This window comes from Gigantopelta aegis, chromosome 10 (genome assembly GCF_016097555.1).
Source record: "Gigantopelta aegis isolate Gae_Host chromosome 10, Gae_host_genome, whole genome shotgun sequence".
In the NCBI taxonomy this organism is placed as follows: Eukaryota; Metazoa; Mollusca; class Gastropoda; order Neomphalida; family Peltospiridae; genus Gigantopelta; species Gigantopelta aegis.
The window spans coordinates 88,877,255-88,903,380 of record NC_054708.1 but is presented as its reverse complement, the minus strand read 5'-3'; the positions used below and the strand labels follow the sequence as shown (position 1 = coordinate 88,903,380).

Genomic DNA, 26,126 nt, shown 5'->3' with positions numbered 1-26,126 from the left:
CCTTGGATGTGTGTAAAGACACTCGTCTCACCTTGGATGTGTGTAAAGACAGTCGTCTCACCTTGGATGTGTGTAAAGACAGTTGTCTCACCTTGGATGTGTGTAAAGACACTCGCCTCACCTTGGATGTGTCTAAAGACACTCGCCTCACCTTGGATGTGTGTCAAGACACTCGTCTCACCTTGGATGTGTGTAAAGACACTCGTCTCACCTTGGATGTGTGTAAAGACAGTCGTCTCACCTTGGATGTGTGTAAAGACACTCGTCTCACCTTGGATGTGTGTAAAGACACTCGTCTCACCTTGGATGTGTGTAAAGACACTCGTCTCACCTTGGATGTGTATAAAGACAGTCGTCTCACCTTGGATTTGTGCATATTGTGCATTGACCTTTTGGGACATGGATGTATAGTGCAAGAGACAGCCAGAGTGAATCGGTTAATGAACCACCTGTTCAGACCATTACTACAGCCAGATGCGGTCATATAGCAAAAAAACTGAGACGGAAATGTTCTAAATTTTGGAGTGAAAATAAATGCTTATATAATGTATGTTTGCAATGGTGTATGTTGTTAGTGCCAATGAGAACCCATTCTATTGACAATCTTCATTTGATGTTGGGCAATTTAACAGGGGTTTCAATGGCAGATGTGTAGTGAGACCTAAAGTGAGCTGTCTCTCCTTGGATGTGTATAAAGAGAGTCGTCTCACCTTGGACATGTGTAAAAAGCAAGTTGTCTCACCATGGATGTATATAAAAGCAAGTTGTTTTCCCTTGTATGTATATAAAAGTGAGTTGTCTCACCTTGGATGTGAACGTCTACGTTGAAGGACGACTTGAGGACTCCGCCGGGCCGAGGCAGACACACAGTCTGTGGTATGAGCTGAGGGTTGTCATTGGTTACCAGCCAGTCGTGAGCTTCTCGGAACAATTGTAACAGGTGAGACGAGGAGCAGACGTGAGGAGAAACCTGACCAACAATCTGAAATATCACCATGACAACAGACATCAACACTGAGAGAGAGAGAGAGAGAGAGAGAGAGAGAGAGAGAGAGAGAGAGAGAGAGACAGAGACAGAGAGAGAGACAGAGACAGAGACAGAGAGAGACAGATACAGAGAGAGAGACAGATACAGAGAGAGATACAGAGACAGATAGAGATACAGACAGACAGACTGAGACACAGAGAGACAGAGTGAAAGGAGAGAGACAGTGTGAGAGCTCGACATAGGCATAGTAGTCTAGACGGATTTCTGAAAAAGGGCCTTATTTAAGGCCTAGGAGCATTTTTGGGTAAAAGTAGAGAACCAAACTTTTTAACATAATTTGGGTATGCTGAATCCAAATTTGTTGGTTCCCAAGCTCGATTTTCAGTCCTTCACCTTCAAAATAGCAAAACAAAAATGGCTGCCATATGGTTACTAAAATAAAATAATGTAATGTTTCGGCATTTGAACGAGTAAAGTTATGATATTATTAGCTATTCCTATCTCTTTTGTATCTTAGAATTGATATTTGATATTTCTGTGATGTTTCATTGAAAATTTCAAGATGGCCACCATATTTTTTACTAAACCCCAAAATGTAACATTTAAGCTGTTAATTAAGGTACCTTTGCTACACTGGTGATTATTTTATGTCAGAGAAATGTTATTTTGATATTTCTGTGATGTTTTCAAGTAGTAAAAGTACAAAAATTGCAAGATGGCCACTAAACAAAATATCTTAAAAGGTAATGTGTTGGGGAAGTATTGGGTAAAAGTGGATAACACGGTTTTTTAAGGCAATTTGAACATTCTGATTCCAAAAATCATGCTTACTAAGCTGAATTTTCAGTTCTTGACATTCGAAATCTCCCTCACCCCCACCCAAAAAACAAAATGGCCACCAAATGACAAACGTGTAATGGCAAGTTTACATTATAATTTCAGAAGTTTGTTGGCAAACTTTGTAGAAAAAAAAATTCTGCAAAAAATGTGAATTTCTCCTTTTGGTGGCAGTGTATGGAAATGATCTCTATTCTGTTACTGTTCACTCGAGCCCAGTATAATGGCATTTGGGACCTACACATCCACTATGCAGTATGGGGTCCTATTTATCTGGCAGCAGTGCATCAGCTTCCTTCAGATGTGCTCTCAGCTTTCAAAGATGGTAATTTTGTTGTCAAGCGTGCTGCCCGTAGATTCAATCAGGTGAACCCCGATCAAGCATAGGAGTGGCTAAATTGCACTGACAAGAAAGGTGGTGGAGTTGTTGGTATCACAAAGACAATGTCAGCTCTGTCTAGGTGGACCCTTTCTTACAACCTGCGATCTCAAATAGCAGCTGAAACATATTCAATGTACAAATTATATCCTGGTCACATTCTTCATCACAATCAGGGTACAACAGCAAGACAAAAATGGGACAACGAAGATGAAGAATTATTGGTCGATACATTCCAAAGATTCAGTGTGTTTTCCAACGATGCACAGTCTGCTTCACCCCAAAATATTGTTACGAAGGATGTAGCAACTGAAGCTATCAAGAAGTCATTACTTGGTGCCAAACAGTTCAGTCAAAAACAACTTCACACATTTGTACAAGAGCGATTAATTGTGACTGAGCCACGATGCAAGCCAGTCGTCTCCATTCATCATCCACTGCTTAAAAATAATCCATCTACATTTGCATCGCTGTATACTGTAGTCAAGGACAGCAAAGAAAAATACAAAAATACTTTTTGAAAGCAGACAGAAATGTCCTTCAGCGACTCATCATTGCATATGAAGCTGGCCGACCTGTTGATACGCCCACTATACTGAACCATGAGCTTATGCCAGTACCTCTAGCACTTGCTGAAAGGAATGGCACACTTCGCACTGGATACAAGCCAGTACTGGCTGATATATTAACAGAATAACAGAAGGTATTGAATGCCCTGAAAAAATTAATCTTCAAGATAAAGCGTCATGCCTTATTATAGAGGGGCAAGCACTAGTTGTTGGAATTAGAAAACCTCCTAATGCAGTGACTTTTGGTGACCTAGCAAACACATTTATCCTGGCAGTACTGCAAAGTGGTACCAGTTGTCAAAGAGTGGATGTCATTTTTTAATAAATATTTGGAAGAGTCTATCAAGTCCAACACTAGAGTACGACGCAAAAATAAAGCTCAGCCAATCAGACGTGTTGTAGAAGACCGTGATGTACCCCTACCAAAATGGTCAAATTTCATGGCTCTACAAGAGAACAAGGTCGATCTTTTCAAATTCTTGTTTGATGAGCTGCTTGCTAACGCACTGCATCATACAGAAATTGTTGTTGCTGGCGGATTTGTAGATGAACAAGAAGTTCAATCGTCAAACATCACAACTGATTTAGCTTCCCTGAGGGATGCACAGGAAGAGGCCGATACTAGGTTGGTGTTGCATGCTATCCAGAACCGATTCAATATGGTTGTTGTATCATCAAGAGATACGGATGTCCTTGTGCTGCTGGTTTCCCATTTTCCTCGTGTACAGTGCAGGAGCCTCTGGATGATGTCAGGCATGTCAAAACAAAAGAGATCCATCAAAAAAGTATTCAACAACTTGCTAACAAATTCAGCAAAATCACTGCTTCCTTTCCATACACTTACCGGATGCGACACGACTTCTTACATATCAAATTACATAAGCGGTCATCATGGAAGGTCTTCAAAGCGGACCATCACTTACTCAGTGGCTTAGGTGTAGGTGAACTCACAGATGCCATCAGAAAATCAACAGAAAAATGTGTGTGCAGAATATACAGTGTAAATCAAACCGACTAATTTGGTGCAGCACTACATGTTTTGTTCCAAGACCAGTAAACCAGAAGCTTTGCCCCCAACAAGCGATGCCCTGCATTTTCACATAAAGAGGGTTCATTATCAAACAATGATCTGGAGACAATCTCACTGTGCCATACCAGAACTTCCTTCACCAATTAACATGGGGTGGCAGTACTGTGAATCAATTCTGCAGCCTATTTTGATGTCCCAGAGTCCCATTCCAGCAGCTTACTTGGAAATAATATGTTGCAATGTAAAGTAAAGTTTGTTTTATTTAACGACGCCACTAGAGCACATTGATTTTTTATCTTATCATCGGCTATTGGACGTCAAGCATATGGTCATGCTGACACTGTTTTTAGAGGAAACCAGATGTTGCCACATAGGCTACTCTTTTACGACATGCAGCAAGGGATCTTTTATTTGCGCTTCCCACAGGCAGGACAGCACAAACCATGGCCTTTGTTGAACCAGTTATGGATCACTGGTCGGTGCAAGTGGTTTATACCTACCCATTGAGCCTTGCGGAGCACTCACTCAGGGTTTGTAGTCGGTATCTGGATTAAAAATCCCATGCCTCAACTGGGATCCGAACCCAGTACCTACCAGCCCATAGACCAATGGCCTAACCATGACGCCGGTATGTTGCAATGTAGAACCCTACGATGCAAATGCAAAAAATCTGGATTAATTTGTACAACACTGTGTGGCTGCAAAAGTCACAGTGAAGACCAGGACACATGTATGAATACCATATAAATTGCAGTGACACATAAATGGACATGCCAAATACCAAACTTTTTCAATGATCATTTGAGTGATGGGACAGAAAGATATCCTTGCTTTGTACGTGACATTTCTATATGGCATTAATTATGCATTAGCCATGTGGACCAAAGGTACTTTAAATAGCAGCTTAAATGTTAAATTTTTGGGTTTAGTAAAAATATGGTGGCCATCTTGAAATTTTCAATGAAACATCACAGAAATATGAAATATCATTTCTAGGACACAAAAGAGATAGGAATAGCTAATAATATCATAACTTTACTCATTCAAATATTACATTATTTAATTTTGTAAACATATGGCGGCCATTTTTGTTTTGCAATTTTTATTTTGTTTGGTGATATAGATTTAGTAGGTCAAGGACTTAAAATTCAGCTTGGGAACCACTATTTCTTAAATCAGCATGTTCAAATTTTCTCAGAAACCCATATTTCCCACTTTTAATTAACAATGCTCCTAAAAGTAACTTTTTCGGAAATTTCATCTGGCGGCCATTCTGGAATTTTCATAATGTTACTAATTAAAACATTACAGAAATATCAAATATTAATTAGATGACACAAAGTAGCCACCAATGTAGCAAAAGTACCTGAATTAAAAGCCCAGATGTTATATTTTCAGGTTTAGTAGACAAATGGTGGCCATCTTGAAATTATTGATATAACATCAAAGTAATATCAAATATTAATTTTTTTTACCTAAATTACTTACGAATAGCCACCAATATCATAAATATACTCATATATAAGCCAAAATAGTACATTATTTTACTTTAGTAACCATATGGTGGCCATTTTCATTTTGCCATTTTGAAGGTGAAGGACTCAAAATCCAGCTTGAATTCAGCATATCCAAATTATGTTAAAAAGTTTGGTTCCCAACTTTTACCCAAAAATGTTCCTTAGGGTCACATTTTGAGATTTCTCGTCTATACTATAGCCAGAGAGAGACGGATACAGAGAGAAATTAGTGTTAAACATTTATCTCCACAATTACCTGAACTGCAAGATTTTTGGAATCCTTTCGAATGCTGTCATTGCCCAGAGCCAACATATCAAAGATAAACTTGATGTCATCTCGAATCTCTTGGTCAGTCTCGGGGAAGGCTGGAGAGTTGAGTGCCATCTTGAGATCTTCGACCACCGCTGATAAAGACTGAGTGTGGCATCGGGCCAGCAACCACTGGAAACAGCAGGTGATCTCCCTGAACCAAAGAACAACTTAGTACAGAGCACAACATAGTACAGGGAACATCATAGTACAGGGAACATCATAGTACAGAGAATATAATACAAAGAACAACAGTGTACAGGGGACAATATTGTACAAAGAATATCATAGTACAGATAACAACATAGTACAGAGGACAACATAATACAGAGAACAACATAGTACAGGGGACAACATAGTACAGATAACAACATAGTACAGAGAACAACATAGTACAGAGAACAACATAGTACAGATAACAACACAGTACAGAGAACATAGTACAGAGAACAACATAGTACAGAGAACAACATAATACAGAGGACAACATAATACAGAGAACAACATAGTACAGGGGACAACATAGTACAGAGAACATCATAGTGCAGGGAACATAATAGTACAGAGAAATCATAGTACAGAGAACATCATAGTACTGAGAACATCATAGTACAGAGAACATCATAGTACAGACTGTGGCATCGGGCCAGCAACCACTGGAAACAGCAGGTGATCTCCCTAAACCAGAGAACAACTTAGTACAGAGCACAACATAGTACATAGAACATCATAGTACAAAGTAACATCAGAAGAAACAGACCATCCATTAAACCAGTACAGAGAAATCATAGTACCAGAGAACATCATAGTACAGAGGACAACATTAAACAGAGAACAACATAGTACAGAGAACAACATCCATTAAACCAGACACTGAATCGTCTACATAATACAGACCAATAAACAGTACAGGGAATCGTCTACCATAGTACACAGAACATCATAGTACATCCAACAACATAGTACACTGAATCATAGTACATAGAACAACATAGCACAGAACCATCATAGTACAGAGAACAAATCGTCTACCATAGAACAACATAGTACAGAGAAAATCATAGTACAGAGATCAACATAGCACACCAGACACTGAATCGAGAACACCATAGTACAGAGAAGAACACACCACAGAGAACCAGACAGAGAAATCGTAGTACCATAGTAACCACATAGTACAAACCATCCATATAAACCAGAACACTGAATCTTCTATCATAGTAACAGGGAACATCATAGTACATTAACATCATAGTACACTGAATATAATACAAAGTAACAAGAAGTACAGGGGACAAACCATCCATTAAACCAGACACTGATATCTTCTACCATAGTACCAGAAGGACAACATAATACAGAGAACAACATAGTACATTAAACCATAAACAGATAACACCATAGTACAGAGAACAACATAGTACATTAAAACAACACAGAACAGAGAACATAGTACCAGAGAAAAACCAACATTAAAGTACAGAGAATCTTCTACCATAGTAACCAGAGAACAACATAGTCCATTAAACAACATAGTACAGAATCTTCTACCATAGTAACCAGAACAAATAGTACAGAGACCATCATAGTAAACCAACACTGAATAGTCTACCATAGAACACCAGAAGTACAGAGAACCATCCATAAACCAGACACTGAATCGTCTACCATAGCAACCAGAAGAAAAACACCAGGTGATCTCCATTAAACCAGACACTGAATCTTAGTACCATAGCACAACATAGTACAAAGAACATCCATTAAACCACACACTGAAGAGTCTACCATAGTAACCAGAAGAAAAACATAGTGCAGAGAACATCACAGTACAGAGAACAACACGGTACACCAGAACATCATAGTACAGAGACATCATAGTACAGAGTAACAACATAGTACAGAGACACTGAATCTTCTACCATAGTAACCAGAACATAGTACAGAGAACAACATAGTACAGACAGGACAACATAATACCATAGTAACCAGAACAAAAACCACCAATACCACACAGAACATCATACACTGAATCTTCTGGCATCTGGCCAGCAACCACTGGAAACAGCAGGTGATCTCCCTGAACCAGAGAACAACTTAGTACAGAGCACAACATAGTAATAGAACATCATAGTACAGAGGACAAAAAGTACAGATTAAAACATAGCACAGAGAACAACATAGCACAGAGAACAAATAGTACAGAGGACAACATATTAAATCAGACACATGAACAGACTACCATAGTAATACAGAAGAATATCATAGTACAGAGAACAACATAGTACAGAGAACATCATAGTACAGGGGACATCATAGTACAGAGAACATAGTACAGAGAACAACATAGTACAGAGAACATCATAGTACAGGGGACATCATAGTACAGAGAACAACATAGTACAGAGAACATCATATTCATAGTACAGAGAACACCATAGTACAGAGAACAACATAGTACAGAGAACATCATAGTACAGAGAACAACATAGTACAGGGGACAACATAGTACAGATAACAACATAGTATAGGGGACATTCTCACATGTTCTACAGTTGCTATAACTAAAATTGATAGTAAATTTTTGTTAATAAAACATACAATGAAATATAATTTTAAAGACATGATTCACCAAAATAATTGATTACCTGAACTGTTTAAAGTTGCCGCTGTTGATGAGATGCCACGGGAGTTCCTGCAACTTTCTTGTGTTATATCCTCCTTTCTCAAACACCAGTGGCTGATCTGGAACCCGGCGCTTTGCCTCCGGATACGATCCTTTCTTGATCTTAAACAACTCCAGGGGCTTCACCTTATCGTGCCAGACCCCCATGAAGTATTCACACATCCGTGTGTGCACCCCGCTCCGTATGTCAGGGGTCAGGAACCTCCGCTGGGCGACATCGCGGAACTGCCGGTGGTACCAGGTGATGACGAACCAGTTGCCCGACTTCCTCTGGACGATGTACTGGCGGATGTCGTCGGCGACGCGCCTCCACAGCAGCGGCGGCAGACGCACGACCAGGCTGTCGGGGGGCAGGTGGTACAGGTACGAGTCCTGGAGGACCTCATCATCCAGGGACAGCAGGTCCTCCATCTCTGTGTCGGACACACCGTGACTTGCGGCGCTCAGGTATGCTGAAATCAAAACACAACACACTATCTCATGGTCCATTCCTTGACGTGGTGAGGTAGATTGCATGTCTCAATGACTCAGAGAGCTATGCCAGCTCCTGGTAGGGTCACCCAAGCTGGACTGGTCAAAGGGTAGAGACTAGACTAATATGGACCGGACAGACAGAGGACGCGTGAGTCAAGAAAGACAACTGTCTAGGAGAAGCAAACTCCAAAATCAAAACTGGGCTGGAGAGGCTCAGAATCCTAGTAAGAAAACTCTCCTAGGAGAAGGAAAACTCCAAACCGAAAGGAAATGTCTGTTAATGCACCAAGCTCTATGATCATCTATGATCAAAACAGAACACAGTCACGCTATTAGCAGGAGTGTCAACAACAACCATTAACTGGAAAAAATGACAGATTATTTCACTCAACTCTTTGGGTATTCAAACATGAATCCATGAAAGATGCTGAGGGTATGAACACTGAACTTAATAGTAAAAGTCAATTATGGAAGATTTGTGGCAACGTTTTGGGGAATTAAGTTTATAAAGTGTTTTGAAAATCACTTAGACACACTGAACAAAATGAGCTTTGGTGAATCTCTCAAAATTGTGGATGGGACAAAAACAAGCACCCATTTTTCAAATCATTGTTACTCTACTATAAAACTTTTTTCTTCAAACACTTATAACCGTGTGTATACAGGGTACAGGGGACATTCTCACTGGCTTATATCAACAGTTCACATGCAAATTTTTAAAACATTTGTCAAATTTTATTTTCATTTGGTGAAATAATTTTGTTAAAAAATAATTGTGTTTCTACAGTTTTTGAAATTGAATAGATAATTTGGCGAACTATTCGACTCGGCCAGAACTAGCCCTGCCGCTATATACTGAGATTTAATCCATTTGTGGATAACCACTGTACATAGAACCTTCCACTGTCTATCAAAGAAGCAATTTACAATTTTACCAATTATGGACAATTATTGTAAAACTACTTTTCAAATATCCGGTTACTTTAATAAACTCACCCGGTATTATCTGCAGTCTTTTGATGAATTTATTTCATTAATAAATATGAAATTAGCCAAATAATATTTTAAAATATTTTTATCAGACTGCCTAACAGAAAAATGGACTTACCAAATGCATGGCTGATGAGGACGTTTCCATGGTTACGCTCGAGCTTATCAAAGAGGTCGTTAATGGCTAGCTCGATGGTTTTTCCGATGCGGATGTCTGCAGTCTGTGTGTACGAGTTCCAGGTGAGAGCTTCGTCCACTATCAGCTTGAGGAACAGCGGGTGGCGGCAGTTCGTGAACTTCTTCAGCAGGTAGTTCTTCTGTTGCCGGGTGATGCAGCGGTTGCTATGATAACACTGCAGGTTGATCACTTCTGCAGCATCTGATTCCGCAAAGCTGCTCAGCTCAATGTAGTGATCCAGGAATGGGAACTGGACTTGTGAATTGTGCAGACAGTTGTGGATGCTGGGAACCATGGAGATCACCATGGCGACGTTGGGAGGCAGCTTCTTGGGCATCCATGCGAGGGTGTGTGCGTGGTCGGTTGCATGGAGCTGGTCGACTGAGTCGAGGATGATCATCAGCGGATTGCGCACGGTGTCGATTCTCCACAGCAGGGCGTGGAAGTAGGCCACGAGGAACTGGAAGTCCGAGTTGAGGTCGACATTCTCAGACATAGAGATGCCATACAGCCGGGAGACATGCTGACACAGACCGTTCAGCACATCGCGGATGTAGCTGCAGTGCGGGGATGTGCCGAGGAATCGCACAATGGAGTACGAGTCACACATCCACTCCACCGATAGGTGGAAGACCCGTGCCATCAGGGCCGTTTTCCCGCTACCCGATGGGCCGTACACGATGACCGGTCTCCGGTAGTGAGGCATGGCTGGTAGCGTGGTGAGGCGAAGCTGAGGGTTTTTGTCAGGATCAGATTCAAAGTCGTCGTACGCATCACCGTAGTGGAACAGCACACCAACACTTTTACACATCTCAGCAATAGAATTACGCTCTTTTTCAGCCTGGTCTGAATCATCCTCCCCCTCTTCATCATCGTCATCAAGTTTGTCAACATCTGGGTCATCGTCTTCCTTCCCACCATGCGTCATCACACTGTTCTCCACGCCATCACGGTCTGTCATCTCTTCAATCATTGAGGCATCAATTGTACTTCTTTTCTGTTCCTTGCTTCCAACACTATCACTCAAAGTTTTCTCTTTGTCTTCATCGCCAGGGTGATCAGAAAACACATGCATTGACGCCTCGCGGATACGTTTCAACTCATCCTCACGGCCATAAAATATCTTACACTTCTGTCGAAAGAAGTGCAGGTTTCGTAATATTTCATGATACAGTTTGTCTTTGGGACTGAGTGACTCAGCTAGCATGCACTTGTTGATTTTCTCCAGCATCGCCTGTCTGAACTTGTCAGCCAGGTTTCGCAGGTAGTCTTCGTGGTGGAGAGGATCGATGCCCTGTTCCGTCCATGCCACGCTGTCTGTAAAGATCTGGTCGGCCGGAACAGCGCTGGCGACTTTCTCTTTCTGTAGTCGCTCCCTCCGCTCCCTGGCAAGCTCATCTATCTCACCCGACTCGGTCAGGTCCACAAATCGTCCTGAAGGAAATTAAGAAAAATAAATAAATATTATTTAATGTAAGTTGGCGGGGTAGGTAGAGGGAAACTGGCATCCAACAAGTTTGAAGATTATGCATCGTACCCCACTAGAAACCTTCACTCCCTACTGTGTAGATACACCCCGTTCACAATTTCCTGCACATGTGTCTGAAATGTGAGATCCGATTCATGGAAAGATATGGCAGCTTGTTGTGTATAAGTGATATCTAACAACTATGACAGTAACACTCTGCTTGTCATGTAAACGTGATATCTAACAACTATGACAGTAACACTCTGCTCGTTGTGTACAAGTGATATGTAACAACTATGAGAGAAATACTGCTCGTTGTGTAAATGTGATATTTAACAACTATAACAGTAACACTCTGCTCGTTGAGTACAAGTGATATCTAACAACTATGACAGTAACACTCTGCTCGTTGAGTAAAAGTGATATCTAACAACTATGACAGTAACACTCAGCTCGTGTAAAAGTGCTATCTAACAACTATGACAGTAACATTCCGCTTGTTTAGTAAACGTGCTATCTAACAACTATGACAGTAACACTCTGCTCGTTGTGTAAACGTGATATCTAACAACTATGACAGTAACACTCTGCTCATTGTGTACAAGTGATATCTAACAACTATGACAGTAACACTCTGCTCATTGTGTACAAGTGATATCTAACAACTATGACAGTAACACTCTGCTCGTTGTGTACAAGTGATATCTAACAACTATGACAGTAACACTCTGCTCGTTGTGTACAAGTGATATCTAACAACTATGCCAGTAACACTCTGCTCGTTGTGTACAAGTGATATCTAACAACTATGACAGTAACACTCTGCTCGTTGAGTACAAGTGATATCTAACACTCTGCTCGTTGTGTAAACGTGATATCTAACAACTATGACAGTAACACTCTGCTCGTTGTGTACAAGTGATTTCTAACAACTATGACAGTAACACTCAGCTCGTTGTGTACAAGTGATATCTAACAACTATGACAGTAACACTCAGCTCGTTGTGTACAAGTGATATCTAACAACTATGACAGTAACACTCTGCTCGTTGTGTACAAGTGATATCTAACAACTATGACAGTAACACTCTGCTCGTTGTGTAAAAGTGATATCTAACAACTATGACAGTAACACTCTGCTCGTTGTGTAAAAGTGATATCTAACAACTAACTATGACAGTAACACTCTGCTCGTTGTGTACAAGTGATATCTAACAACTATGACAGTAACACTCAGCTCGTTGTGTACAAGTGATATCTAACAACTATGACAGTAACACTCAGCTCGTTGTGTACAAGTGATATCTAACAACTATGACAGTAACACTCTGCTCGTTGTGTAAAAGTGATATCTAACAACTATGACAGTAACACTCTGCTCGTACACGTGTGTACTCTGCTCGTTGTGTAAAGTGATATCTAACAACTATGACAGTAACACTCTGCTCGTTGAGTACAAGTGATATCTAACAACTATGACAGTAACACTCTGCTCGTTGTGTACAAGTGATATCTAACAACTATGACAGTAACACTCTGCTCGTTGTGTACAAGTGATATCTAACACTCAGCTCGTGTAAAAGTGCTATCTAACAACTATGACAGTAACATTCCGCTTGTTTAGTAAACGTGCTATCTAACAACTATGACAGTAACACTCTGCTCGTTGTGTAAACGTGATATCTAACAACTATGACAGTAACACTCTGCTCATTGTGTACAAGTGATATCTAACAACTATGACAGTAACACTCTGCTCATTGTGTACAAGTGATATCTAACAACTATGACAGTAACACTCTGCTCGTTGTGTACAAGTGATATCTAACAACTATGACAGTAACACTCTGCTCGTTGTGTACAAGTGATATCTAACAACTATGCCAGTAACACTCTGCTCGTTGTGTACAAGTGATATCTAACAACTATGACAGTAACACTCTGCTCGTTGAGTACAAGTGATATCTAACACTCTGCTCGTTGTGTAAACGTGATATCTAACAACTATGACAGTAACACTCTGCTCGTTGTGTACAAGTGATTTCTAACAACTATGACAGTAACACTCAGCTCGTTGTGTACAAGTGATATCTAACAACTATGACAGTAACACTCAGCTCGTTGTGTACAAGTGATATCTAACAACTATGACAGTAACACTCTGCTCGTTGTGTACAAGTGATATCTAACAACTATGACAGTAACACTCTGCTCGTTGTGTAAAAGTGATATCTAACAACTATGACAGTAACACTCTGCTCGTTGTGTAAAAGTGATATCTAACAACTATGACAGTAACACTCTGCTCGTTGAGTACAAGTGATATCTAACAACTATGACAGTAACACTCTGCTCGTTGTGTACAAGTGATATCTAATAACTATGAGAGTAACACTCTATACCTGCAAGTTTGTCCCGAGTATCGATGTCGTTAATGCTTCTCTGGAAACACAGAACTCTGTCAACAGTTGGCGCATCCAGGGCTCCAGCTCGTATCTCCATTTCCGTCACTGGAATAAAGACAAATATCACAGTACATCATCAACACAGGGCCACAACTAGAGGAGAGCCGTCGCCCTGAACAAATACAATATGGTGCCCTTTTATTTTGGAAGTTTAAATTCTTTTGTCTCTACTACTGACTACTCTCACTCCCACACCCATTGTTTAAGGATAGGAACAGATTACAATATTTGTTGTTGAATTTTTTTTCAAAAACACCCCATATCATTTACATCAATAAAAAATTAAACTTGTAACATATAAAATTAAACGTTTAATTTCACAGGTCAAACTATGGTCACAATTAAAGCTGATGGGAAAGACAGGTTTGTGGTATAGATGGTCACAAGAGACAAGCACCTGTTATTGTTAGAGAGACAAGGACAGGGAAGTTGAGTTAGAGAGCAAAAGAAACTAAAGTTAGAGAATTGAAAGACAACAAGTAATGAGATGGAAATCAAAGAGCAAAAAAAAAGGGATGGATAAAAAAATAATGAAATAAAATACATGTAATAATTTGACAATATTACCTGACTCAAAATATTTCTCATACTGTTGGGCAGACATCTTTTTGTTGTTGAATGCATCTTCTGCTAGTTGCTGTAGGTTGCTAAGGAGTTGTTTTTCCGTACTCTGCCAGTCTTCTCGAGCCTACAGCGTTAGTTACAGTTATTAGAAGCAACATTATACTATAGATGAATTACAGTGAAACTTCTAAACCAGACCCTCGGTGAACCAGACCCTCGGTGAACCAGACCCTCAGTGAACCAGACCTTCAGACCCTCATTAAACCAGACCCTCAGACCCTCAGTGAACCAGACCCTCAGTGAACCAGACCCTCAGACCCTCAGTGAACCAGACCCTCAGTGAACCAGACCCTCAGACCCTCAGTGAACCAGACCCTCAGTGAACCAGACCCTCAGAACCTCAGTAAACCAGACCCTCAGTGAAGCAAACCCTCAGTAAACCAGACCCTCAGTAAACCAGACCCTTAATGAAAGAGACCTTCAATAAACCAGAATTCCCTCAAAACCAGATGTTTTTCACAAATCCTTTTTAAATTTATATTTCTAAGAGAAACTATCTAAACCAGATACCTTTTAAAGCAGACTTTTTACTTGGTCCTGTGGGTGTCCAGTTTAGAGGGGTTTCTCTGTTAATCAGGTTCACATTTTAGTGGTTTTCTTATTTGTGAACAATATTTGTTGAACTATATATCCAACTAATAATGAAAACAATATTACATATGACTTCTGATTATTGAGTTGTTTGCAAATAATTTAAAGAGCATATGAACATTATTTAAATTAAATAATAATTTCTTCTTTATATTTATTAAACAGATTTATTCAGAAACAAACCTATACATGAAAACATTACTGTGACTTTATTTGACTTGTTTATAATAAAGAACTTAAGTTGTCATGTGACCTGACCTTGAACCTTGTTTGCTAGGTCAAGGATTATTGGGTTAAATAAAGAAAAGAAACCTGCTGCTGCCCCCTGTTTATAGCAGTATTTTGTATGTACTCCTCCTCAGACAGGATAGTATATATATACCAGAACTATGAATTGTAAAGGATTGATTAGAATAGATAAAATAACAAACTTGTATAAAAAGATGTAAAATACAAGTAATACCTTTTCATGCAATTTCTCCTTACTAGGGTCCATATTGGTGTAGTAAGGGTAGTGTTTTGTGATTGGCTGCAGCTGATAGACCGACGGCTCAGCATTCATGTCCAGTGTGAACCACTTGTCCAGTAGACTGGTGTCCCGGCCTGTTGCTGTGGCGATGTTCTTGAGTATTTTGAACTCTGGCACTAGAATCTGACTGGGCAACACGTGACTTCCGTATCGGTCTCCCAGGAACATCTCACAAAGAAAAATAAATACATAAAGTCCACGGACATCCATCAGTTCAGTTTGAGGGGAACACTGTACACATCTCACAGAGAGAGATAAATACATAAAGTCCACGGACATCCATCAGTTCAGTTTGAGGGAAACACTGTACACATCTCACAGAGAGAGATAAATACATAAAGTCCACGGACATCCATCAGTTCAGTTTGAGGGAAACACTGTACACATCTCACAGAGAGAGATAAATACATAAAGTCCACGGACATCCATCAGTTCAGTTTGAGGGAAACACTGTACACATCTCACAGAGAGAGATAAATACATAAAGTCCACGGACATCCATCAGTTCAGTTTGAGGGAAACACTGTACACATCTCACAGAGAGAGATAAATACATAAAGTCCACGGACATCCATCAGTTCAGTTTGAGGGAAACACTGTACACATCTCACAGAGAGAGATAAATACATAAAGTCCACGGACATCCATCAGTTCAGTTTGAGGGAAACACTGTACACATCTAGTTTGAAGAAACCACTTCGGTTTTATCTTCCTTGTATTTTTGTAACAACTTAACCAGTATAATATGGCTATCAATGAGAACACCAGTATACACTCTCTGAAATGGTCAGAGCTAAAACTGATGGAAAACAATATCAGGTGAGTGGCATTATGTCCACAAGAGACAAGCACCTGTTGCAGTTAAAGAGACAAGGATTGGGATGTAAAGATGGATAGCAAGAGAATTTGAAAGGAGCTGCCAGATAAGGCAGAATTACTATGGAATTCAATGGATAAAAAGGAAGGGGGTCAGAGGGATTAAAAAAACAAATTATGAAAAAGAACCCCCAAAAAACCCCAGACTTCTAAAAGCAATGAGCCTGTGTCTATACTAAAATGTCTAATGATGTCACATGCATACAATTGGTATGACATTGATGTTAAATAAACCAAACAACCCAGACTTCTAAAAGCAATGAGCCTGTGTCTATACTAAAATGTCTAATGATGTCACAAGCATACAATTGGTATGACATTGATGTTAAATAAACCAAAAAACCCAGACTTCTAAAAGCAATGAGCCTGTGTCTATACTAAAATGTCTAATGATGTCACATGCATACAATTGGTATGACATTGATGTTAAATAAACCAAACAACCCAGACTTCTAAAAGCAATGAGCCTGTGTCTATACTAAAATGTCTAATGATGTCACATGCATACAATTGGTATGACATTGATGTTAAATAAACCAAAAAACCCAGACTTGTAAAAGCAATGAGCCTGTGTCTATACTAAAATGTCTAATGATGTCACATGCATACAATTGGTATGACATTGATGTTAAATAAACCAAACAACCCAGACTTCTAAAAGCAATGAGCCTGTGTCTATACTAAAATGTCTAATGATGTCACATGCATACAATTGGTATGACATTGATGTTAAATAAACCGAAAAACCCAGACTTCTAAAAGCAATGAGCCTGTGTCTATACTAAAATGTCTAATGATGTCACATGCATACAATTGGTATGACATTGATGTTAAATAAACCAAAAAACCCAGACTTGTAAAAGCAATGAGCCTGTGTCTATACTAAAATGTCTAATGATGTCACATGCATACAATTGGTATGACATTGATGTTAAATAAACCAAACAACCCAGACTTGTAAAAGCAATGAGCCTGTGTCTATACTAAAATGTCTAATGATGTCACATGCATACAATTGGTATGACATTGATGTTAAATAAACCAAAAAACCCAGACTTGTAAAAGCAATGAGCCTGTGTCTATACTAAAATGTCTAATGATGTCACATGCATACAATTGGTATGACATTGATGTTAAATAAACCAAAAAACCCAGACTTGTAAAAGCAATGAGCCTGTGTCTATACTAAAATGTCTAATGATGTCACATGCATACAATTGGTATGACATTGATGTTAAATAAACCAAACAACCCAGACTTATAAAAGCAATGAGCCTGTGTCTATACTAAAATGTCTAATGATGTCACATGCATACAATTGGTATGACATTGATGTTAAATAAACCAAAAAACCCAGACTTGTAAAAGCAATGAGCCTGTGTCTATACTAAAATGTCTAATGATGTCACATGCATACAATTGGTATGACATTGATGTTAAATAAACCAAACAACCCAGACTTCTAAAAGCAATGAGCCTGTGTCTATACTAAAATGTCTAATGATGTCACATGCATACAATTGGTATGACATTGATGTTAAATAAACCAAAAAACCCAGACTTGTAAAAGCAATGAGCCTGTGTCTATACTAAAATGTCTAATGATGTCACATGCATACAATTGGTATGACATTGATGTTAAATAAACCAAACAACCCAGACTTCTAAAAGCAATGAGCCTGTGTCTATACTAAAATGTCTAATGATGTCACATGCATACAATTGGTATGACATTGATGTTAAATAAACCAAAAAACCCAGACTTGTAAAAGCAATGAGCCTGTGTCTATACTAAAATGTCTAATGATGTCACATGCATACAATTGGTATGACATTGATGTTAAATAAACCAAAAAACCCAGACTTGTAAAAGCAATGAGCCTGTGTCTATACTAAAATGTCTAATGATGTCACATGCATACAATTGGTATGACATTGATGTTAAATAAACCAAACAACCCAGACTTGTAAAAGCAATGAGCCTGTGTCTATACTAAAATGTCTAATGATGTCACATGCATACAATTGGTATGACATTGATGTTAAATAAACCAAAAAACCCAGACTTGTAAAAGCAATGAGCCTGTGTCTATACTAAAATGTCTAATGATGTCACATGCATACAATTGGTATGACATTGATGTTAAATAAACCAAAAAACCCAGACTTGTAAAAGCAATGAGCCTGTGTCTATACTAAAATGTCTAATGATGTCACATGCATACAATTGGTATGACATTGATGTTAAATAAACCAAAAAACCCAGACTTGTAAAAGCAATGAGCCTGTGTCTATACTAAAATGTCTAATGATGTCACATGCATACAATTGGTATGACATTGATGTTAAATAAACCAAACAACCCAGACTTGTAAAAGCAATGAGCCTGTGTCTATACTAAAATGTCTAATGATGTCACATGCATACAATTGGTATGACATTGATGTTAAATAAACCAAAAAACCCAGACTTGTAAAAGCAATGAGCCTGTGTCTATACTAAAATGTCTAATGATGTCACATGCATATAATTGGTATGACATTGATGTTAAATAAAACATTTGTTTTGTTTAACGACACCACTAGAGCACATTGATTAATTAATCATCGGCTGTTGGATGTCAAACATTTGCTAATTCTGACACGTAGTCATCAGAGGAAACCCGCTACATTTGCTAATTCTGACACGTAGTCATCAGAGGAAATCCGCTACATTTGCTAATTCTGACAAGTAGTCATCAGAGGAAACCCGCTACATTTGCTAATTCTGACAAGTAGTCATCAGAGGAAACCCGCTACATTTGCTAATTCTGACACGTAGTCATCAGAGGAAACCCGCTACATTTGCTAATTCTGACAAGTAGTCATCAGAGGAAACCCGCTACATTTGCTAATTCTGACAAGTAGTCATCAGAGGAAACCCGCTACATTTGCTAATTCTGACACGTAGTCATCAGAGGAAACCCGCTACATTTGCTAATTCTGACAAGTAGTCATCAGAGGAAACCCGCTACATTTGCTAATTCTGACACGTAGTCATCAGAGGAAACCCGCTACATTTGCTAATTCTGACAAGTAGTCATCAGAGGAAACCCGCTACATTTGCTAATTCTGACAAGTAGTCATCAGAGGAAACCCGCTACATTTGCTAATTCTGACACGTAGTCATCAGAGGAAACCCGCTACATTTGCTAATTCTGACAAGTAGTCATCAGAGGAAACCCGCTACATTTGCTAATTCTGACAAGTAGTCATCAGAGGAAACCCGCTACATTTGCTAATTCTGACAAGTAGTCATCAGAGGAAACCCACTACATTTGCTAATTCTGACAAGTAGTCATCAGAGGAAACCCGCTACATTTGCTAATTCTGACAAGTAGTCATCAGAGGAAACCCGCTACATTTGCTAATTCTGACAAGTAGTCATCAGAGGAAACCCGCCACATTTGCTAATTCTGACAAGTAGTCATCAGAGGAAACCCGCTACATTTGCTAATTCTGACAAGTAGTCATCAGAGGAAACCCGCTACATTTGCTAATTCTGACAAGTAGTCATCAGAGGAAACCCGCTACATTTGCTAATTCTGACAAGTAGTCATCAGAGGAAACCCGCTACATTTGCTAATTCTGACAAGTAGTCATCAGAGGAAACCCGCTACATTTGCTAATTCTGACAAGTAGTCATCAGAGGAAACCCGCTACATTTGCTAATTCTGACACGTAGTCATCAGAGGAAACCCGCTACATTTGCTAATTCTGACAAGTAGTCATCAGAGGAAACCCGCTACATTTGCTAATTCTGACAAGTAGTCATCAGAGGAAACCCGCTACATTTTTCCTTATGCAGCCATGTATCTTTTATATGCACTTTCCCACAGACAGGAAAGCACATACCACGATTGTTGACCAGTTATGGTGACATTGATGTTAAAGTCTCAGGTTCTATAGAGTGTTGAGTATAGTGAAGGTTTTTAAGATCAGTGTCTGTTTAGAAAATAACTCACCACAAAATTGGGTCCAATGGACAGATTCTGACATTTGTGAATTTCACGCAGAAGTAGAGCCGTGGTGGTCTGGTCGACTTGGGTCTCATCCCGCACTCCCCAGCGCATGTCGACCACCAGCAAAATAAACTCAATGTTTACTAACATCTCATCAAACACAATTACAATACATCTATTTCCTGTCTGTTGGCTTATTTCAACATTTGCTTGAGAGACGGATGGTTTGGGGGTTTTCATCTTGCTTGAGAGACGGATGGTTTGGGGGTTTTCATCTTGTTTCACATTGATTTATTAATCATCATAGTCTTCAGAAGAAATTAGATAATTTTTCATTAGCAGCAAGAGATCTTTGATTTGCACTTTTTCAGACAAGACAGCACATACCACAGCCTTTGATTGATATATCAGCTGTCAGGCATTGGTTGGGATGGGAAAAACATATCAGAGAATGAATGACTCAGCTAAATCCTGCCCTACTAAAAAAGCAACAATCTTTTTATACATGTATGCATTTTGCAGAACAAGACTGTACATACCATGGGCTTTGATATACCAGTCATGTGAAACAAAATGGACTGACCAGTCATAACTATCAGGGTAGAAAGTGGAAGGGGTGGGGTGCACTTTTTGGTTCTTGTTAGCTGGAGACAATCCTACAGTTGAAAGATGATTTATTATAATAATAATAAAAAATAATAATAATATAAAAACGTAAGTGGCTTAATTTTTTGTGGGGAGTATATTAGGTTATTACAGCACTTGTAACAAAACATTTAACATCTTACATCAAAGAAACTGACTGACAGAATATTTCTAGATTTATAAAATACATGTATGTGGTCATTTCTCAAATGACTAAAGTGGACGTGGCACCTCCCCTTAACTCCAATGCATTTTTGTTTTCCTTGCATGCAGGCTAAAACTATTGTCACCTACCTCGAACTCAAGCCCTTGATGTTTACAAGTCTGAGTCAGGAAAGGGACGACCTCTTTCATCAGTGTGTTTCTCTCTACAGCCATATCTGTAATCAAAACAACAACTACCACAACAACAATAACAATAACACATTATATACCAGTTGTTCACTTTTCTTTTGGGGGTTTTCAGTGTATTTTTCAAAGGAGAATGACCCACCTCCCTAAATAACTTCACTTACCTCCTCAAATAACTTAACTCACTTCCCCAGATAATTTCACTCACCTCCCCAGATAACTTCACCCACCTCCCCAGATAACTTCACTCACCTCCCCAGATAACTTGACCCACCTCCCCAGATAATTTCACTGACCTCCCCAGATAACTTCACCCACCTCCCCAGATAATTTCACTCACCTTCCCAAATAACTCCACTCACCTCCCCACATAACTTCACTCACCTCCCCAGATAACTCCACCCACCTCCCCAGATAACTCCACCCACCTTCCCAGATAACTTCACTCACCTCTCCACATAACTTCACTAACCTCCCCAGATAACTCCACCCACCTTCCCAGATAACTTCACTCACCTCCCCAGATAACTCCACCCACCTTCCCAGATAACTCCACCCACCTCCCCAGATAACTTCACTCACATCCCCAGATAACTCCACCCACCTCCCCAGATAATTTCACTCACCTCCCCAAATAACTCCACCCACCTCCCTAGATAATTTCACTCACCTCCCCAGATAACTTCACTCACCTACCCAGATAATCACCAGTCTAGACCCCTGGCACTATTTCTTGCACATGTGAGTGCATGGGCAGATTCAGCATTTCTGATGGGCAGACAAACATTACACTGATTTCACTAGATACACATTCACTTTGGAAAGTTTTTTGTAATCAATTTACAGTTATGTTATAATATCCACTAATCCTTTAAATAGGTGTCCACTAAGTATAACATGTCCTTTAAATAAAGGTGTCCACTAAGTACAATATGTCCTTTATATATAGGTGTCCACTAAGTATAACATGTCCTTTAAATAAAGGTGTCCACTAAGACCGATGTTTCTCTTTATATTCACAGAGACAAAGATACATGATATCAAATGTATAAAAGTGTCAAGTATGGCAAGTTCTGGCCAAGTTTTATTATGATGTTATATGTTATCAAGTATACATATTTCTGATTTAATAAAGTCCATGTAACACCTGTTAGCCTGTATATAAAGTAATGTTTGTTTTAATAAAGTCCATGTAACACCTGTTAGCCTGTATATAAAGTAATGTTTGTTTTAATGACACCATTAGAGCATATTGATTTATTAAAGGGACATTCCTGAGTTTGCTGCAATTTTAAAGATGTTATCGACTAAAAGGGACTTTTTAACAATTGTAATTACATATCAATTATATTTTTCTGCATAAAATATTAGTGGCTGTATATTAAACATATTTCTGATCATTCTAATATTTGTACTAGGTTAAATTTCATTTTATTTCCTAAAATATATTTTTTTCGTACGTATGAAATTATTTGAAGACAAAATCCAGTTTAGGCTTCTTACAAAAATTAAGATGACCAGAAACACATTGAATATACAAACACTGATATTCTAAAGAAGAAAATATATTTAATATGTAAGTTTAATAGTAGAACTGATTTATTAGTCGGAAACATCTTACAATGCAGCAATCTCAGGAATGTCCCTTTAATCATCGGCTATTGGAAGTCAAACAATTGTTAATTTTGACATTTAGTCTTAGAGAGGAAACCCTCTACATTTTCCCCTTAGTAGCATCATCTCATAGACGGGATAAAACATACCACGTCGTGGTGCACTGGCTGGAATGAGAAATAGCCCACCTCTCTCTCACCTATGGGCCCACCGATGGGGATCAATCCTAAATAGCCCACCTCTCTCTCACCTATGGGCCCACCGATGGGGATCAATCCTAAATAGCCCACCTCTCTCTCACCTATGGGCCCACCGATGGGGATCAATCCTAAATAGCCCACCTCTCTCTCACCTATGGGCCCACCGATGGGGATCAATCCTAAATAGCCCACCTCTCTCTCACCTATGGGGGCCCACCGATGGGGATCAATCCTAAATAGCCCACCTCTCTCTCACCTATGGGCCCACCGATGGGGATCAATCCTAAATAGCCCACCTCTCTCTCACCTATGGGCCCACCGATGGGGATCAATCCTAAATAGCCCACCTCTCTCTCACCTATGGGCCCACCGATGGGGATCAATCCTAAATAGACCACACGTCAAGTGAGCATGTTACTACTGGGCTACATCCCACCTCGACAGTCTTAGAGAGGAAACCTGCTACATTTTTCTATTAGTAGTAAGGGATCTATTATATGCAGCATCCCACAGACAGGATCGTACATACCATGGCCTTCGATATACCAGTTATGTCCTTAAAGGTCTCAAGTCAGACACATGTGCAGGGGTAGGGTTTCAGGGGTAGGGTTTCAGTAGTAGAAACCCCTACCTGCTCAAGCAATGTTTTTTTCTGGGAGAGAATGACCCCCCCCCCCACCCTATAAACTTCACTGACCACTGTCTATACATCCCCTGCTAAAATTCATGCACTAGAAGATATTTTGACTTCTTATTTATAAAACACCAATTATTTTTTGATATCAATGTTTGTCTCATTACAAGCAGTGCACCACGATTGGTCAAATGCCATAGTATGTGCTTTCTGTCTGTGGGAAAGTGCTTATAAAAGATTCCTAGCTGCATTAGAGAAAATGTAGCAAGTTTCCTTTGACGACTAAGTCAAAATTACCAAATGTTTGACATCCAATAGCTGATGATTAATTAAGCAACATGCTCTAGTGGTGTCATTAAACAAAATAAACTTTATATCAAGGTGGCAAATAAGCCAGGTTTCCCAATAATCTATTTTAGCTGTTACCACTATCCACTGAAGGGGCACTTTTACCAAGCACCTATGAAAATGAAAACATATTTGGGGTAGTTGGTATGTTGGCTTGAACAGTATAATATAATATTAATAATAATTATAATCTATATTAATTTGCTTTTCTATTGAAGCCACTGGATTTTATGTGTGGGGAGGCAACACACACTATGTATGCATGCTTTTATCAAATTTAATACAGTAAAACAAAAAAACTAAACAAAATTAATGAGGGAGGGAGCAATGCCCCTGCACCCCCACCCTTCCAACACCTGTGCCACAACCCTAGATCAAATACACTGGCGGCTAGTCACGGCACCGTGATATTAAAATGGAATACCTGTGAACGTGGAACTGAAGAAGACTCTAATCTGGGTGGATTTCGGGGTGGGCAAGTGTTCAAGCCTTCCCTCCAGAACGCTTCTAATATCGGCGTCCCTCTTCTTGTTAGAAACGGGTTTCGGGGGCTCCATTTTTCTCTCTGCCTGTCGCACAGCCACCGTCAGCGCTGTTTAGCCTAGCTTGACGCGCCCACTCAGGTGCGACTATCTATAACGGATCGCCTGTCGACACTTTTACCGTAACACACAACAACAGTAAACAAACGTCGCTATCGAAGTTTTAGTCTCCAACCAGACTTTGCGGAAGAAACTAAAGCAGACTTGAAAAACAGCATTAATCATAAGCGGCGCAATGGCCCTGAGATATATATCGAATATACAATATTCATACCTGACACTGGTGTAGTAATAAAGTATTTAATTTACATACCTACAAATCGATGCGTGTGTCTAGGAATTGTAATTAATTAGGCTATTTCATGTACATTACTCAACCAGTTTAATTTTGTCGATAACAAATTAACAATGTCCTAGTTAAAGGTCTACACTGTAAACGAAAGGGCGCAAATATAGAAAAGTCGGAACACACTAATCTCTGCGTGCATGAAGATCCCGCTGTCGCCAATACATGGGCTACTCTTTCCGATTAGGAGCAAGGGATCTTTTATTTGCGTTTCCCACAGGCAGGATAGCACAAACCATGGCCTTTGTTCAACCAGTTATGGATCACTGATCAGTGCAAGTGATTTACACCTACCCATTAAGCCTTGCGGAGCACTCACTCTGGGTTTGGAGTCGGTATCTGGATTAAAAATCCCATGCCTCGACTGGGATCCGAACCCAGTACCTACCAGCCTGTAGATCGATGACCTAACCACGACGCCACCGAGGCGTCTCTACAAGTAGGCTAACAATCATATTACAAATGCTAATAAATGTAACACAGTTTGAAAACTATAGATGTTCTGAAATGCAATTTCCTGCTTGCTACATGTAAACTGAATCATGGCGAATGTTGCTGAATGCCAATATTTTAATTATGTAAAGCCAACCAGGGCCGTACCCTGATCAAAATCCGCGGGAGGGGGTGTCACTACTTTTTATAAACAAATGAAAGACCTTGAGATGTGTATGCTATTTTCTGGAGGAAAAAAAAAGAAGAGAAAAAGTGATTCTCGGGGGGGGGGCAACTGCCTCCCTGCCCCCTTTGGTGGGTACGGCCCCGCCAACATATATATATGGATTTGTTACACGTTTTATGTTGCCGAGAGAGAGAGAGAGAGAGAGAGAGAGAGAGAGAGAGAGAGAGAGAGAGAGAGAGAGAGAGAGAGAGAGAGAGAGAGAGAGAGATATATAGTGTGTGTGTGTGTGTGTGTGTGTGTGTGTGTGTGTGTGTGTGTG

At 39.6% G+C, this 26,126-nt stretch overlaps 1 protein-coding gene across 1 annotated transcript in view; it reads right to left on the bottom strand.

Moving 5' to 3' along the window:
- Window positions 1-20,845, bottom strand: part of LOC121383899 (NACHT domain- and WD repeat-containing protein 1-like) — a 25,862-nt gene extending 5,017 nt beyond the window's left edge. Inside the window, exons 1-8 of the mRNA XM_041513996.1 lie at window positions 20,512-20,845; window positions 15,567-15,800; window positions 14,456-14,576; window positions 13,826-13,933; window positions 9,896-11,389; window positions 8,276-8,765; window positions 5,577-5,784; window positions 805-982 (exon numbers count right to left, since the gene is read on the bottom strand). Coding sequence (XP_041369930.1) covers window positions 805-982; window positions 5,577-5,784; window positions 8,276-8,765; window positions 9,896-11,389; window positions 13,826-13,933; window positions 14,456-14,576; window positions 15,567-15,800; window positions 20,512-20,748 — 3,070 coding nt within the window. The 5' untranslated portion in view covers window positions 20,749-20,845. The remainder of the gene's footprint in view (window positions 1-804; window positions 983-5,576; window positions 5,785-8,275; window positions 8,766-9,895; window positions 11,390-13,825; window positions 13,934-14,455; window positions 14,577-15,566; window positions 15,801-20,511) is intronic.
- Window positions 20,846-26,126: the final 5,281 nt, after the last annotated feature.